Below are 19,114 nucleotides of genomic sequence, written 5' to 3'. Positions count from 1 at the left end.
TAGAATTATCGCAATTTTACGTAAAAAAATACCCTAAAGGATTGATTGTAAACATCGTTTGACGTGTTTCTACAAACGGTAATAGAACTTTTAACCATTTCGTCTATGGATTTGCGTCCACGCCACATGGCATTGTAAAGTGTTCTGGATGGGTCAACAAAATGGACGTATTTGGACGTAAATGATGGACTTTGCAGAACAAATGAACATTTCTTGTGGAAGTGGGTGCCCTTCCGAGTGCATTCCGCCGAAGATCAGCAAATGATCAGTAGATGAAGAATTCATATTTTTTAGATTGATTATTTATTTTTATTACGTTAGTATATTATGTATGTTTGTAATAGTGTGTTATATGTGAAAATGTGTTCGTATATAAATTGTATTTTAATATTTAAGGACTCTTGGAAGATTAGTCCAAATGGGGACTAAAAGAGATCCAAATAAAATCAAATCAAATCAAAAGGTAAGAAAATATTTCGAACATATTTTTAGAGATTTGTCGACGCCGTGGTTGTAGGCTAACTGTATAGCTTAGCATTGAAGGCTAAGTTCTGTACTCAGAATATTGAACAATGTGCTTTTTCCATAAAGTTATTCTGAAATCTGACAAAGTGGTTGCATAAGGGAGTAGATTATCTCTAATTCTTTAAATAATTGTTATAAATTTTGTCAACGTTTATGAGTTCTTCTGTAAATGTATGTGCCTATTCACCGGAAGTTATGGGGAGAAAACATTTTCTGAACGTCACGCGCCAATGTAAAAATTGGGTTTTTGGATATAAATATGAACTTGATCGAACAAAAAATGCATGTATTGTCTAACATGATGTCCTAGGAGTGTCTGATGAAGATTGTCAAAGGTTAGTGCTTAATTTTAGCTGTATATCTGGTTTTGTGACGGCTATCCGTGCTTGGAAAATTGCTTTTTTTGTTGTTGCTAATGTGCTATGCTAAAATAATCTAATGTTTTGCTTTCACCGTAAAGCCTTTTTGAAATCAGACAATGTGATTGGATTAACGAGTAGAGTATCTTTAAAATGCAGCATAATACTTGAATTTTAATTTTGATATTTTTTATTTTTTGAATTTCGCGCCGTGCTATCTCACTGGTTGTTGTCCAACCAATCCCGTTAACGGGATTTTATCCTCTAGAGGTTAACTAGTGATTGTGTGAAGATTGATTGTTTTTTATAAGATAAGTTTAATGCTAACTAGCAACTTACCTTGGCTCCTTGCTGCACTCGCGTAACACGCAGTTTCCTCATGGAATGCAATGTAATCGGCCATAATCGGCGTCCAAAAATGCTGATTACCTATTGTTATGGAAACTTGAAATCGTCCCTAATTAATCGGTCGACCTCTAATAAATACCTGGTAGAAACTGACATGCAGTATTGAGAGAGTCTACCAGAACAAAGTACTTATTTTGTTCAAAACTCCTAATCCCCCAAAATAGGAGAACTAAACAATATTTTTATTTTTGAGAATGCAGTAATGGTTCATGGCCACTTAAGGGAGAGCTATGACAAGTGTGTTTCATTTGGTGATCTCATGAAGGACAGGAAACACACATAACTGTATCCCTGAAAGTGTATATTTCCCAGCTGTCAGGTTTACATCTAAATATTGTGAAACATATGTGATTAAACATGAAACTATTTGTGAAAAGATATAATGTGATGTTAACCTTCTAAATGAGAGTATGGATTTTCATATAAACATTAACTAGTCAATGGACACACCACTGTGAGCCCAGACATCACATTTGGCATCATGGACCAGCCTTTTCTCTGAAGTGTATAAAACCACCCGTGACAAAATGTACATTTCATGCCAAAGAGACCCACAGTAAGCCAGCCGTCTCGCATGGTTATGAAGTCAGAGAACGCCAGAACAGAGTCCCCACGTAGGAATGGCTACAATTCTATAGACCATTAGACCATACAGCTGTAGTTTGGCTACACGGCTGGAAATGGTTCAACTCTGAGACTATCGATCACTACAGAAGAAGACAATTCTAGATGACACAAATTACTAGTCTGCAGCTAGAAATTACGTAAACCTAGAACGAGAATACAGACAACCGCCACAGCATCTATTCTATGAAAAATTTTCCGAATGGTACTCTGAAGTATTCATTCTAACCACCTACAACCACAAAAGATATTGTGACTGCTGGGAAAGTTAACCAGAGACTCTGATGAACTTTACTGGACGATTGAGTGTTTTCAACAGAGAGCCAACAACGACATCCAGGTGTAAATATGTACATTCCAATTTCTTTCAGAATGAGCGGCCGTTCATGTGCAAAGTATTAGCATTTGAATGAACATAATTATAGACTGTGTGTAGGTGAATCCATGTTGTTTTTCCCGCTCTTTCTCAGTCCTCACCCTTTCCCTTTGTCCTTTTGTCATATCGGCTTAGCCCACTAGAGACTTTTCTTAGTAACCAATATCTACTGTTTGTTTGTGATGTATTTCTGTGATTATTTAGTTAGTTAGTAAATAAATAATTAAGCCAATTTGTATATTGCTGATTCATTATGGAAACTAGGGTTCGTGCAGATAAGGTAATAACTATCATATTACAGAGTAATAACTTGGACCCAATATCTGACATCTCTCTCTCTCTCTCTCTCTCACGCTCAGTCTGTCTCTCTCTGTTTCTTTCTGTTTGTTCTTCAATTTGTTCAGCTCGCTCTTATCTTTTTTTTCAATCGTAAAGCGGCAATTTAAATTTAACATCATGTTCAATTTGTTAATTTTGTTCCCATCTCCATTGAGAGCGAGGGAAATACAGAAAAAAAAGACAGAGAGCGGGAGCTTTGAAATGCTAAACAAGATTGTTCTTGGCCAGCTGCCTCTCCCCAAAACAAAACTAGTGTGTGTGTGTGTGTGTGTGTGTGTGTGTGTGTGTGTGTGTGTGTGTGTGTGTGTGTGTGTGTGTGTGTGTGTGTGTGTGTGTGTGTGTGCGAGCGAGCGAGCGAGAGAGACAGAGAGAGAGAGAGAGAGAGAGAGAGAGAAGGAACCTGGACTTCACCAAAGAAATCAGAAATACAGACATTGTCATCCTACAAGAAACATGGTATAGAGGAGATGGACCCACTGGTTGCCCTCTAGGTTACAGAGAGCTGGAGTCCCACCCACCAAACTACCAGGTGTGAAACAGGGAAGGACTCAGGGGGTATGCTAATTTGGTATAGAGCAGACCTAACTCACTCTATTAAATTAATCAAAACAGGAACATTTTACATATGGCTAGAAATTCAAAAGGAAATGCTCTGTCGCACGCTGGGTATGTACATTGTCAATGGTAGGCATCGAGGGAACTCCTAGAGTTCACCTATAGTACACCTATAGCTCATCTCTTGGCAGTAGTACTGTAGACTACTTCATCACTGACCTCTCTCAGAGCGTTCACAGTCAGCCCACTTATACCCCTATCAGATCACAGCAAAATCACAGTCTACTTGAACAGAGCAATACTCAAACATGAGACATCAAAGCCAAATGAACTGAATAATATTAAGAAATGCTATAGATAGAAGGAAAGTAGTGTGGAAATCTACCAAAAACAATTAGGCAACAACAAATTAAATCCCTTTCAGACAACTTCCTGGACAAAACGTTTCACTGTAATAGTGAAGTTGTAAACTTGGCAGTAGAAAACCTAAACAGTTTATTTGACCTCCCAGCTTCCCTATCAAATCAAAAAATTTCAAGCAGAAAACCTCAGAAAATTAACAACAATGACATATGGTTTGATGAAGAATGCAAAAACCTAAGAAAGAAATTGAGAAACCTATCCAACCTAAAACATAGAGACCCAGAAAACCTGAGCCTTCACTATGGTGAATCACTAAAACAATACAGAAATACACTACAGAAAAAGAAGGAACAGCAAGTCAGAAATCAGCTCAATGTAATTGAAGAATCCATAGAATCAAACCACTTCTGGGAAAATTGAAACACACTAAACAAACAACATGAAGAGTTATCTATCCAAAACGAAGATGTATGGATAAACCACTTCTCCAATCTTTTTGTTTCTATAGCAAAGAACAAACAGCAAAAAAAATTACATAATCAAATACAAATCTTAGAATCAACTATTAAAGACCACCAGAACCCACTGGATTTTCCAATTACATTGAATGAAATACAGGACAAAATACAAAACCCTCCAACCCAAAAAGGCCTGATGGTATCCTAAATGAAATTATAAAATACACAGACCATAAATTCTAATTGGCTATACTTAAACTCTTTAACATCATCCTTAGCTCTGGCATCTTCCCCAATATTTGGAACCAAGGACTGATCACCAAAATCCGCAAAAGTGGAGACAAATTTGACCCCAAAAACTACCATGGGATATTCGTCAACAGCCACCTTGGGAAAATCCTGTGCATTATCATTAACAGAAGACTCAAACATTTCCTCACTGAAAACAATGTGCTGAGCAAATGTCAAATTGGCTTTTTACCAAATTACCGTACGAAAGAACACGTATTCACCCTGCACACCCTAATTGACAAAGAAACAAACCAAAACAAAGGCAAAGTCTTCTCATGCTTTGTAGATTTCAAAAAAGCTATCGACTCAATTTGGCATGAGGGTCTGCTATACAATTTGATGGAAAGTGGTATTGGGGGAAAAACATACGACATTATAAAATCTATGTACATAATTAGGATCTGGCTAAAAATACTTGAATCAGTTATAGAACCCATTGCCCTTTATGGTTGTGAGGTCTGGGGTCCGCTCACCAACCAAGAATTCACAAAATGGGACTCTGCATGCAGAATTCTGCAAAAATATCCTCTGTGTACAACATAAAACACCAAATAATGCATGCAGAGCAGAATTAGGCCGATACCCACTAATTATCAAAATCCAGAAAAGAGCCGTTAAACCAAACTTTCCATAACAAAGCCATCACCTACAGAGAGACGAACCTGGATAAGTGTCCCCTAAGCAGACTGGTCCTTGGGTTCTGTTCACGAACACAATCAGACCTCACAGAGCCCCAGGTCAGCAAAACAATTAGACCCAGAAAAATTATGAGAGAGAGAGAGAGGCCTGGTGTCTGGCTGTGTGAGAGCCTGGCTATTGCCTGGCAATTATAGTCTGGCAATTGAAGCAAGATGCCATCGAAAAACATGGCTGGCTAGAGAAGACAGACTATGTCATAACTGTGGGTCAGGAGAGATAGAAAGTGAAGAACACTTTCTAATCGTATACCACAAACATAGATTACTTAGAGAGTCCTTCCCAAAATTCACAATGAAAATGTCTACACATTTTACAAAACAATCAAACAAAGATAAAATGTGTATATTTTTTGGGGGGTGAAGGTCTGTTGTGATAGATTTGGCCTCATAATAAGTCACAGCTTGTTACAAGTTAAGGGAGGAAACATAAAATGTACTATTGTATTATTTATTATAATGATTGCATATAGACAATATAAATACCACCAATATTTTTGTATTTATGGATTAGATTCTGAACGTTGACCATTATTACATTTTTGTATTAGATATTTATTTATTTTATATATAGTACCAGTCAAAAGTTAGGACACACCTACTCATTCAAGGGTTTTTCTTTATTTTTACTGTTTTGTAGAATAATAGTGAAGACATCAAAACTATGAAATAACACATATGGAATCATGTAGTAACCAAAAAAGTGTTAAACAAATCAAAATATATTTTATATTTCAGATTCTTCAAAGTAGCCACCCTTTGTCTTGATGACAGCTTTGCACACTCTTGGCAGTCTTGAAGTAGTGCCCGTATATGCTGAGCACTTGTTGGCTACTTTTCCTTCACTCTGCGGTCCAACTCATCCCAAACCATCTCAATTGGGTTTAGGTCGGGTTATTGTGGAGGCCAAGTCATCTGGTACAGATTGTGGAGGCCAAGTCATCTGGTACATCACTCTCCTTCTGGGTCAAATAGCACTTACACAGCCTGGAGGTGTGTTGGGTCATTGTCCTGTTGAAAAACAAATGATAGTCCCACTAAGCGCAAACCAGACGGGATGGCGTATCGCTGCAGAATGCTGTGGTAGCCATAATGGTGAAGTGTGCTTTGAATTCTAAATAAATTACTGACAATGTCACCAGCAAAGCACTCCCACACCATCACACCTCCTCTATGCTTCATGTTGGGAACCACCATGCGTAGATCATCTGTTCACCTACTCTGCATCTCACAAAGACATGGCGATTGGAACCAAAAATCGAATGAACTTATCCTCTGCAGCAGAGGTAACTGTGGGTCTTCCTTTCCTGTGGCGGTCCTCATGAGAGCCAGTTTCATCATAGCGCTTGATGGTTTTTGCGACTGCACTTGAAGAAACTTTCAAAGTCCTAAAAAATGTCCGTATTGACTGACCTTCGTGTCTTAAAGTAATGATGGACTGTCGTTTAACTTTGCTTATTTGAACTGTTCTTGCCATAACATGGACTTGGTCTTTTACCAAATAGGTAGCCCACACACAGAGACTTACAGAAATGCAGAAGGTGATATGCCTAATGGTACTGTATGTAAAGCAAGGCTGGGGTTGAAGTATGTCAACATCTGAACTCTGAGGAGCAGGTGTGTAAATGTCTGATGCATGTGTATGTGCAGGGATGCAACTTTCACTGAGGACGGGGGGACATGTCCCCCCCCCACCACCACCACCACATTATGAAATAGCATTTTTGTCGCCCCCAAGTTTTATCATTGGAATGTGATACAAAACGAGGCAACGGTGTGCTTCATTCAGGACCATGCAGACGCCTCCGAGCGGTCGGGTATGCTGTATGGAGTGTTTATCCGGCTGGATTTAAAAAAATATATATACAAAAAGAAAATGTATGTTCACCCCTACTTCTAAAACCAAAGTTGCACCACTGTCTATGTATAATAGGAATAGGCTAAATACAATTACAGCCTATATATATATATACTATAGGCTGAGGCATCAGAAGCATATGCTTTATTATTTTATTTTGACAACAGTTTAAAACACCATTAAAGTTGTCAGGAGCATATACCCTGGCCCAGGAGCACATTGAGGATGGCAATATTGTAGCAAATTCAGTCTGATACATTGTCAATTCAAATCAAATTGGTCACATACAGGTGTTTAGCAGATGTTATTGCAGGTGTAGTGAAATGCTTGTGCTTCTAGTTGTGGCACATAGATGTCTTGACAGTGGAGTCGGCGATCTGGCGATCATTTTTACATTTTGGAACATTCAGTTGAACGGAAACGTTGCTGTACTGAACGATCAGTTGAAAAACAGAGAGGGGTTGTTTTTTTTTATTTATCTTTATTTAACTAGCCAAGTCAGTTAAGAACAAATTCTCATTTTCAATGATGGCCTAGGAACAGTGGGCTAACTGCCTTGTTCAGGGGCAGAATGATAGATTTGTACCTTGTAAGCTCAGATTTGAACTTGCAACCTTTCGGTTACTAGCCCAACGCGCTAAACACTAGGCTACCCTGCCACCCCATCCTGGGTTGTGGGTTCAAAATGCACCGCTGCCCTTTAAATATGTCACTCATTGCTTCAAGCCACACCCTGGCACACCCACCCAACAGAACAAACGTATCTCAAAGCCTGTTCAATAACGTTTAAGGAAAACGTGTCATTCAGTACAATCCGTTCAGCAATGTAGCAAACGTTCATGCGAACTGAACGCACCCCAAATTCCACGACAACTCAGTTTACACAAACGAGAAACTCGCCCTTTTACCCTGAAAGATCAAATCCCCATCGCCTCGCCACCACCGCCCCCCCAGTCAAATTCTGCATGGGCGCACCTTCTTATTGACAGTTGTGTAATAGGCCGATCCTGTCACTTGCTGCATCTGGCTGCTAAGAAATTAATACTATCTGAGAAAACTGCTCGCAAAGCAAGAAAAATTACATATAAATAAGTAATATATACAAAATATCCCCATGTAATAATAATATAAGAGTGTATGCCTAGTCATGACCCTAAACCAGGCGCTCCATTCGACTAGAGATCAGTAATCGGTTGAAATACACGTTGTGATCTAATGGAATGGACACATAGAAGAATCTGCAAATGAGGCAAATCACCACGATGCTTTGTAATGCCACTCTTTGTAATGCCACTCGCCACTATGCTGGTTTGGGTGGTTGCCAGCCCTGCCCCTCTCTCCCCGGCGCAGCCCTCTACCTCTGTCCGCTGACCAGCCTAGAGTCGGACGTCACAGCGGTCCCTCCCGCAGAAACCAGGGTGACACTACGCCTGACAATCTCAGCCAGTGACACAGAATGACAAGCCTGCCTGTGCTATCAGACCTGGCGTCGAGTCAACGTGCTGAACAAGGCCAAAACTAGTTTAAATTGGTTTCATTCGCAAGGCAGGTAATTGAGGCAAATTAGTTTGATTATAAAAAATGGTAGACTTACTGCTGACTTTCATAGAGCCAAAAGCCGAGGGCTGCGGCACTGGTTTGCAGCTCTCCGCGAAGGAGGTGGTTCTGGGCCGCCCCGACATGATCCAATCCTCGAATCAAATACTGTATGCTACGTGACTGTAACTTTGGTGGCTTGGTAGATTTCTTTCTAAACCTTTGCATTCAAAGAATGACAGTTCCTTAATCTGAATGTTAGATTATTTACAATATGATTTTTTTTTATCAACTCCTCTCCACGAGCCTTCACAGTCGTTATTTTGACCTATCAATCTACCCTTTATCGTCCCCCAATAGTCGTTCAAAGCATCCTTTCTTCCTTTGGTTCCTCGTTTTCCTTCAGTTGATTATGGGCCTTGGAGGCGCGTCTTCGACTAAATAGTCATGAATCTGGCCCTGTGGCCCCCAAATGAACCCACTGCTGGTTTGATTTCCCTAACTTGGTCACAGTTGAGTACAAAATTACAGAAGTGAAACAATCAGATAATGCGTTAATGGGGAATGGTTGCTGTATATTCCTATAGATCCAGGACCATGCAGATCCTCTTCATATTCAGATGGAGACTCAACGATCCGTCCGCCATGCCGGCTCCCTTGCTCTTCTACCCTACCGACGATTCAAACGAAAAATCTGCCAGTTGCTCAATTTTTACATTAACGATTTCCACGGCCCTGCAAACTCGTCCCAACTCCACACACCGCGACGTCCAAATCCGGTTATTCCAGTTGGCTATCGGGTCTTGTGCACTTCGTTCCTCTGGAAAGAACAGTTCCAGTCAGACCCGACGATTCTGGTATTATATTTTATTCCTTCCCCATCGGTTTCGGGCTCGCTGTCTTATTCACTACGAACCTTTGTAACGCTATTTGCGTAAATGGTGAGGCTTGGGTCTATGCGCGTGGAGACGGGGTTACGCCAATAAACCGCTGTAGAGAATCGGAGAAAAGTGCACGCGCAATGGTATAAGGGGGTTGCCGATTCAACCAATCCGAAGCGTATCCCTTGGCGATGGGCCGAGAGCCCCGTACTGTAGACCAATAAGGACGCTGTTCTTGTAGAACACATGGCATAGTTTGCTTGACACCGCCCCTGGTGTTCGGAAGCTCGTGTCCGTGCGTTATTGTGACTGGGGCAATGGGCGTTAACCGGGGGGGTAGTCAAAGAGATTGATAGCAGTCTCAGCCAATCCAACTGAGAGAAATGGTACTTGCACCAATGGCTGAAAAGCTGCAACCGGTAATCTACCCAATAGCATTAGGCGCGCAATTAATGCCACTTTTTACGGGCGACCCGTGACAGTCAAATGAACAGAATCAATGGGCTTGTTTGAGTGGTAAGGCTGAAGCAACCGACTGCAGACGAAAGTTGAGGAGTGAAGTTGGGGGAGGTGCATCTGGGACAGCCGAAAGTCGTACATTTATGTTGTTTTCCAACAGCAAGTCTCAGTGCACATAGCAGTGTTGCCATGTTTGTATTTTTTTATTCTTTGTAATGTCGAAATGATCATGTCTCCAACCCCTTTATCACACACTCTCAATTCTAGCCTAAATAGTTTTGAACAAAATATAAACGCAACATGCAACAATTTCTAAGATTTTACTGAGTTAGCATTCATATAAGGAAATCAGTCAGTTGAAATAAAAGAGTTCGTAATAACTGGGCAGTGGTGCAGCCATGGGGGGGCATAGGCCCACCCACTTGGGAAACAGGCCCAGCCAATCAGAATTAATTTTTGCCCACAAAAGGGCTTTATTACAGACAGAAGGCATTTATTTCAATTAACTGATTTCACTTGATGTCACTTGTTAAATCCAGGCAAAGCTATGATCCCTTATTGATGTCACTTGTTAAATCCACTTAAATCAGTGTAGATGAAAGGGAGGAGACAGGTTAAAAGTAGGATTTTTAAGCCTTGAGGCAATTGAGACATGGGTTGTGTATGTGTGCCAGATGCACCATTTTCTGTCAAGAACATGAACACTGTTGGGCTTTTCACACTCAACAGTTTTGCGTGTGTATCAAGAATGGTACACCACCCAACGGACATCCAGCCAACTTGACACAACTGTGGGAAGCATTGGAGTCAACATGGGCCAGCATCCCTGTGCACACTTTCAACACCCTGTAGGGTCCGTGACCCGACAAATTGAAGCTGTTCTGAGGGCAAAAGGGAGAAGGTGTTCTTAATGTTTTGTAAACTCAGTGAAAATTCCTCCTAATAGTGTACAATCTGTGTCTCTCTTCATAGCCTGGGCTATTGTTTGCATTCAAGACCAGGGTGTTTTTATTGCTCTCAGTTTGTCAGAGTAACCACTAATTTCGGTAATTTGTGTGGTATTAAATAAATATTCTCTTAAGATCTTCTAACATGTAAATTACATAGAATTGCATGAAATGTGTTTATAAAAGGCGCATTTTAGGCCTCCCGTGTGGCGTAGCAGTCTAAGACACTGCATCGCAGTGCTTTAGGTGTCACTACAGAACTGTGTTCGAACCCAGGCTGTGTCACAGCCAGCCGTGATAGGGAGACCCATGAGGCAGTGCACAATTGGCCCAGCATCGTCCGGGTTAGGGGAGGGTTTGGCCGGCTGGGATTTCCTTGTCCCATCGCACTCCAGCGACTCCTTGTGGCAGGCTGGGCGCCTACAAGCTGACTTTCGTCACCAACTGATCAGTGTTTCCTAAGACACATTGGTGCGGCTGGCTTCCGGGTTAAGCGAGCAGTGTGTCAAGAAGCAGTGTGGTTTGGCAGGGTCGTGTTTCGGAGGATGAATGGCTCTTGACCTTCCCCTTTCCTGAGTCCGTAGGGGAGTTGCAGCGATGGGACAAGACTGTTACTACCAATTGGATATCACGAAATTGGGGTGAAAATACATTTAAAAAATGAATAAAAGGCCAATTTTCTGCTAAAAAAAATTCCCCATGTGTAGAAATCCTGAAAACACCTCTGCTCAACTGTATGCCAATATGCAAATGCAATTATGGATGCAGGGGCCCTGACCTCCAGGGGGCCCCCATCGCTTTTGTTTGTCACTCTCACTCAGATATCATATCAACATGGTATACAGTGGCGGTCCGTGCCATTTAAAATGAGGGAGGACAATGTATTTATTTATTAGCATGGCTTCACTTCTATTACAGCATACTGGATGACTGTCATTCATATTCCATTCACCCGGCTCAATGTAACATCAATAGGTGTAGGCTACTTACTACATGATACTCACATTTTCCTTATACCCATCATGAATGAAAATGTACAATGTAGGTGCACAGGTCGAGATACATTTTTGTTATCAAGGTGACAGACATTGACACATTCAATACGCCTTGCACAATTCCTTCTCACATCTACACACTCTCCTCCTCTCACCTTTTCCCTTTGCTTGTGGACTTCAGTGCACAACACATCAGCTGTCTGCGACCAGGCGAAAAAACCTTTCCAAGCCAAACCTTCATATCATAACTGCTAACCGCTACACACAGCCTACATTGATGTTACCCAATTAGCTAACGTCAAGTCAACAAAATAGCTACTAGAACTAACATGTTAGTAAGCCCACTACAATCATACAGTACAGTGTACAGTTAGCAAGAAGTTTAGCAGTTACACCGGCGGGCCCGGGTGCCAATAAATTAATAAAACCAAAAGCTTACCTTGACTTGTAAGAGTTCCAGTGTTGGATAGCCAAAGCCAGCTAGGTAACATAGCATCCCTCTCTGTTTGAGCTGGGTGTTTGTGTAGGCTAAACTAGCTAGCTGCACTCGCTAGCTAATTAAGTGAAAGGGAAAGTGAAAAAAATATGAAATATAGCTAGCTCTCTCTCTTGCTTTTCGTTAATTTTTGAAGAAATTAATTTATTAAAAGCTATTCAACTATTGTCTGTCTCTCTCATTGAGTCAAATACTCACCACATTTTATGCACTGCAGTGCTAGCTAGCTGTAGATCATTACTAGGCTCATTCTCGGATTCCTTTGATTGGGTGGACAATATGTTCATGCTGCAAAAGCTCTAATAGGTTGGAGGACGTCCTCCAGAAGATGTCATAATTACTGTGTAAGTCTATAGAAGCGGTTGAGAACCACGAGCCTCCAAGGTTTTGTATTGAAGTCAATGTACCCAGAGGAGGATGGAAACGAGCTGTCCTCCGGCTACTCCATGGTGCTACCCTACAGAGCGCTGTTGAGGCTACTGTAGACCTTCATTGCAAAACAGTGTGTTTCAATCAATTATTTGGTGAGGTGGATATATTTAGTATAATTTTATTTTTAAAATATATACATTTCTGAGGAGTATGGTCCTAACCTTCCTCTGAGGAGCTTCCACTGATGGCATAAGTCATGGCAAATGTGTAGAATTGCAGGTAATTAGATGTAAAACTTAAAAACATTTCTCCCTGCACATGGCAGAATTAGTAGAATTGCATGACATTTGTTATAACATTGCTAAATGTTCTCTCTGCCCCATGGCAAAATGTGTACAATTGCAGAAAATTAACTTAAAAATGTACATTTCGCTCTCCACAGTCAAGAGGGGGGGACATTAAAATGTTTTGCCCACGAGGCCCCCCCAACCAAATCTCACTCAGTCTGTGGTTGGAGGGTAGGCCTAATGATCATTGCCTATTCTTATGTCACTACAATGACATTACATTTGTAGGCCTACAGTATGAGAAGCCACAACCTCACACACACACATACCCAAGTCATTATGCTTATGCTCATTACTAAGGCAGCAGAGCCCAGTTCACCGTGATTGGTTGGTACACTATTATAGATTGACATTTTTTTTAATTATTATTATTTTTATTTTTTATTTTTTTTTAGGCCTACACAATAGACCCAAATGCTATCCAAAGCTTCTGTTTGAATCCACATCATACTTATTGTGTTCAAACACTCTGAATGCATTGGTATTAACATTCCATTTCCTACACAGATTTGTAAGGGTAAATTGAGGACAAAAGTTGTGTTTTTATGTTTTTTGATTATGGTAGAAGTTGGGTAAAATGGGTAATTTCACAAATTATTCAGATGTCAGAAATGTGAATTTGTAATAGCCTGACTTGAACTGATTTTAAAGATAACTTTCCTTTCTACACCACTTTTCCACCCCTCTCTTTCTTTTACCTCTCCCTCTCCCCTCTCTGCCGCCAGCTCTGTAATAATCAGCCTCTCTCTGGTCTGAGTTGGTTACTTTGGAGAGCTGAAGTCTTTCAGCACTAACCTTCCACCCATTATTGATTGGGGAGGATGCAGACACTGACACTTTCACTGCCAAAATGGCAGCATGGTAAAGATTCCAGAATGTATTGTGTGTGTGTGTGTGTGTGTGTGTGTGTGTGTGTGTGTGTGTGTGTGTGTGTGTGTGTGTGTGTGTGTGTGTGTGTGCATACAAAACAAGATTAACACATTCGTGCCAGGTGAACAAACACAATGTGATTCATACTGTGTATGTGGGGAAATCTGCAAAAGACTGACACAACTATCACACACAATGTGCATTACTGATCTTGAAAATAAAACCATCTTAAAGAATAGAAATTAGTCAACCTTGATGGTTGCTCTACTCAAGTCATCTGCAGTTGAAGAAGTTAATGGGTCTTTTATGCTGTTTATTTTTACTCTTTTATGTATTTTATGTTGATCTGAGGATGCCGTATCAAAGTGGTCTTTCAGTTGTGATGACGGATGCAAGATAAAAAGGAGTTACTGTTTTCACTTTAAGCACTTAACACTTCTGTAAGGGTCCTGTGTGTAGCTGGTGTAGTGTCACGCCCTGACCAGGGGAACTCTGCTATTTTGGTCAGGGTGTGGTATTTCTATGGTTTATTTTCTATGTTTTGTTATAGCCTTTCTTTGTGGTTTATTTCTATGTTGGGCTCGGGGTGATTTCCAATCAGACAGCTGTCGCTAGTTATGTCTGATTGGGAATCACATTTAAGTTCCTTTCCCCCCACGATGTTTGTGGGTTGTTGTCTCTTTGTTTGAGCAAGTAACGTATCGGTATTTTTCTTGAATTTTGTGTACATGTTTAATTCCATGGTGTTGAATAAACATGTGTTCGCTCCCAGCTGCGTTTTGGTCCGCTTCCTCGTCACCAGGCGACGAACGTTACATGTAGAGTTAGGCGCAGGACAGCAAATATGAGTAATCAATGTACTTTACTCAAAAAGACAAATTTACAAAGTAACATCACGAGCCCACAAAGACGGACCGAATTACAATAAACAATCACTCACAAACACAACATGGGGAACAGAGGGTTAAATAATAAACAAGTAATTGGTTGAGTGAAGCTAGGTGTGTAAGACAAAGACAGAACAAATGGAAAATGAAAAGTGGATCAGTGGTGGCTAGAAAGCCGGTGATGTCGACCGCCGAACGTCGCCCGAACAAGGAGAGGGACCGACTTCGGCGGAAGACTTCGTGACAGTACCCCCCCCTTGACACGCGGCCTTAGCAGCGCGCCGACACCGACCTCGGGGACGACCCGGAGGACGAGACGCAGGGTGGAAATCCAGCAGCAACGAAGGGTCCAGAATGTCCTCCACTGGCACCCAGCATCTCTCCTCCGTACCGTACCCCTCCCACTCCACGAGGTACTGAAGACCCCTCACCCGACGCCTCGAGTCCAGGATTGCTCGAACAGCATACGGCGGGGCCCCCTCGATGTCCAGAGGGGGCGGAGGAACCTCCCGCACCTCAAACTCCAGGAGTGGACCAGCCACCACCGGCCTGAGGAGAGACACATGGAACAAGGGATTAATACGATAATCTGGGAGAAGCTGTAACCTGTAGAATACCTCGTTCAGTCACCTCAGGACTTTAAATGGCCCCACAAAACGCGGACCCAGCTTCCGGCAGGGCAGGCGGAGGGGCAGGTTTCGGGTCGAGAGCCAGACCCGGTCCCCCGGTGTGAACACCGGGGCCTCGCTGCGGTGGCGGTCGGCGCTCGCTTTTTACCGCCTCACGGCCCGTTGTAGGTGCACATGGGCGGTGTCTCAGGTCTCCTCTGAGCGCTTAAACCATTCATCCACCGCAGAAGCTTCGATCTGGCTCTGATTCCAAGGTGCCAGAACTGGCTGATACCCCAGTACGCACTGGAAAAGAGAGAGCTTAGTGGAGGAGTGGCGGAGTGAGTTTTGGGCCATCTCTGCCTAGGGGATGAACACCGCCCACTCCCCCGGCTGGTCCTGGCAATATGACCGCAGAACCCTACCCACATCCTGGTTTACTCTCTCCACCTGCCCGTTACTCTCGGGGTGAAAACCTGAGGTGAGGCTGATGGAGACCCCCAGACGTTCCATGAACACTCTCCAGACCCTGGACGTGAACTGGGGACCCCAATCAGAAACTATGTCCTCAGGCCCCCTGTAGTGCCGGAAGATGTATGTGAACAGGGCCTCTGCAGTCTGTAGGGCCGTAGGGAGACCGGGCAAAGGGAGGAGACGGCAGGACTTAGAAAACCGATCCACAATGACCAGAATCGTGGTGTTGCCAACTGAGGGAGGAAGATCCGTCAGGCAGTCCACCAACAGGTGCAACCATGGCCGTTGTGGAACGGGTAGGGGTTGTAATTTCCCTCTGGGCAGGTGCCTGGGAGCCTTGCACTGGGCGCACACCGAGCAGGAGGAAACATAAACCACCAGTACTTCCCAATAAGGAACGCACCCTCCGACCGATGTCAGGATGACCAGAGGAGGGTGACGAATGGGCCCAATAGATCAAATGGTCACGGACAGCAGATGGAACGTACAGGCGCCCAGCTGGACACTGGGGGGAGTGGGCTCTGTGCGTAACACCCGCTCGATGTCCGCGTCCAGCTCCCATACCACCGGTACCACCTGGCAAGAGGTTGGAAGTATGAGAGTGTAATCCATGGACCGCACCTCTGTGTCATACATCCAGGACAGTGCGTCTGCCTAAGCGTTCTGGGAACCTGGTCTGTAGGATAGAGTGAAAACAAAACGGGTAAAGAACATAGCCCACCTTGCCTGGCGAGGGTTCAGTCTCGCCGCCCGGATGTACTCCAGGTTGCGGTGGTCAGTCCAGATGAGAAAAGGGTGTTTAGCCCCCTCAAGCCAATGTCTCCACGCCTTCAGAGCCTTGACAACAGCGAACAGCTCCCGGTCCCCCACATCATAGTTTCGCTCCGCCGGGCTGAGCTTCTTCGAAAAGAAAGCACAGGTGCGGAGCTTTGGTGGTGTGCCCGAGAGCTGAGAGAGCACGGCTCCTATCCCAGCCTCGGACGTGGCCACCTCCACTATGAATGCCAAACAGGGATGCGGATGAGCCAGCACGAGAGCCAAGGTAAACAGAGCCTTCAGGTGACCAAAAGCCCTGTCCGCCTCAGCCGACCACTGCAGCCGCACCGGTCTCCCCTTCAGCAGTGAGGTAATGGGAGCTGCTATCTGACCAAAACCCAGGATAAACCTCCGGTAGTAGTTGGCAAATCCTAGAAACCGCTGCACTTCCTTTACCGTGGTGGGAGTCGGCCAATTACGCACGGCTGAAATGCGGTCACTCTCCATCTCCACCCCTGATGTGGAAATGCGGCACCCTAGGAAGGAGACGGACTGTTGGAAGAACAGACATTTCTTAGCCTTGACGTACAGGTCATGCTCCAACAGTCGACCAAGCACCCTGCGCACCAGGGACACATGCTCGGCGCATGTAGCAGAGTATATCAGAATGTTGTCGATATACATCACTATACCCTGCCCGTGCAGGTCCCAGAAAATCTCATCAACAAAGCCCTGGAAGACTGATGGAGCATTCATCAACCCGTACGGCATGACGAGGTACTCATAGTGCCCTGAGGTGGTACTAAATGCCGTCTTCCACTCGTCCCCCTCCCGGATAAGCACCAGGTTGTAAGCGCTCCTGAGATCCAATTTTATGAAGAAGCGCGCCCCGTGCATTTACTCGATCGCACTGGTGATGAGAGGCAGAGGGTAGCTGTACCTCACAGTGATTTGATTGATACCTCGATAGTCAATACACGGGCACAGACCCCATCCTTCTTCTTCTTCACAAAAAAACTCTAGGAGGCAGGTGAGTGGAGGGCCAAATGTACCCCTGCCCCAGGGATTCGGAGAGATATGTTTCCATAGCCACCGTCTCCTTCTGTGACAGAGGATACATGTGACTCCTGGGAAGTGCTGCGTCTACCAGGAGATTTATCGCACAATCCCCCCATCGATGAGGTGGTAATTTAGTCACCCTCTTCTTACAGAAGGCGAGAGCCAAATCGGCATATTCTGAGGGGATGCGCACGGTGGAGACCTGGTCTGGACTTTCCACCGTAGTCTCAACGACGGAAACCCCCACACACCTCCCTGAGCACTCTCGTGACCACCCCTTGAGAGCCCCCTGTTGCCACGAAATAGTGGGGTCATGACAGGCCAACCAGGGTAAGCCCAGCACCACGGGAAACGCAGGAGAATCAATAAGGAAGCGACTGATTCTCTCCTTATGACCCTCCTGCGTAACCATGTCTAGTGGAGCGGTGGCCTCCCTAATCAGCCCTGACCCTAATGGTCGACTATCTAGGGCATGCACAGGGAAGGGCATATCTACAGGAACAAGGGGGATCCCTAAACTATGGGCAAATGAACGGTCAATAAAATTCCCAGCTGTGCCTGAATCTACTAGTGCCTTATGCTGGGAATGCGGGGAAAACTCAGGAAATGACATAAAGACATACATGTGAGCAACACGGGGCTCTGGGTGAGCCTGGTGCCGACTCACCTGGGGTGACACAATAGTGCCCTGCCTGCTGCCTCGACTCCCTAAGGAACCCCCTCAGCACCGACCAGCAGTGTTCCCTCTGTGGCAACAGATGGTGCAGGGAATGGCCCCTCCTCCGGTCCCCCTAAGTGCAGCACCTCCCAGCTCCATGGGCATCGGAGCGGAGGTGCTGGGGGATGGAACTGACAGGCCCCGATCCGGACGTCCACAGGCAGTCAGCAGGTTGTCCAGCCAGTTGGACAGGTCCACCAGCTGGTCCAATGTGAGGGTGGTGTCTCGGCAGGCCAACTCCCGACGGACGTCCTCGCGCAGACTGCACTGGTAGTGATTGATCAGGGCCCTGTCGTTACATCCCGCGCTGGCGGACAGGATCCGGAAGTCCAAGGCGAAACTCCTGCGCGCTCCTTGTCCCCAGCCTCAGGTGGAACAGACGTTCACCCGAACTCTGCGTAATGGTCCAACGCCGTGTCTCCCTCACTCCATACGGCGTTGGCCCACTCCAGGGCTTTGTCTGAGAGGCAGGAGACGAGGGCGGACATGCTCTCACGCCCCGAAGGGGCCGGGTGGACGGTCGCCAGGTAGAGCTCCAGCTGGAGTAGAAACCCCTGGCATCTGGCAGCCATCCCATCATACTCCTTCGGGAGCACGAGTCGAATCCCGCTGGGACCGGGTGAAGGAGGGGTGGACAGTGGGACCGGCTGTTGTGGGGCTGGTGGAGGTGTTGGAAAACCTCCTCCTCTCTCCCAATGATCCATCGTCTGCAGCACGCGATCCATGGCGGTACCCAGATGTTGCAACATGGTCGCGTGCTGCTGAACGCGCTCCTCCACTGCAACAGGGAACAAGGCCAATATGCTGGCAGATCCCTGGTGGAGTGGGCGCATACACCGCTATGTAACCCTTACTTTT

At 44.5% G+C, this 19,114-nt stretch overlaps 1 protein-coding gene across 2 annotated transcripts in view; it reads right to left on the bottom strand.

Moving 5' to 3' along the window:
- Positions 1–9,373, bottom strand: part of LOC115161154 (glycogen synthase kinase-3 beta) — a 54,121-nt gene extending 44,748 nt beyond the window's left edge. For both annotated transcript variants that reach the window (XM_029711922.1, XM_029711923.1), the window contains exon 1: positions 8,446–9,373. In XM_029711922.1, the coding sequence (XP_029567782.1) occupies positions 8,446–8,533 (88 nt within the window). In that variant the 5' untranslated portion in view covers positions 8,534–9,373. The remainder of the gene's footprint in view (positions 1–8,445) is intronic.
- Positions 9,374–19,114: the final 9,741 nt, after the last annotated feature.

The sequence above is a fragment of the Salmo trutta genome, chromosome 24, assembly GCF_901001165.1.
Source record: "Salmo trutta chromosome 24, fSalTru1.1, whole genome shotgun sequence".
NCBI classification, from domain to species: domain Eukaryota; kingdom Metazoa; phylum Chordata; class Actinopteri; order Salmoniformes; family Salmonidae; genus Salmo; species Salmo trutta.
The sequence above is the reverse complement of the archived record's forward strand: the minus strand, read 5'-3'. Positions and strand labels throughout refer to the sequence as shown.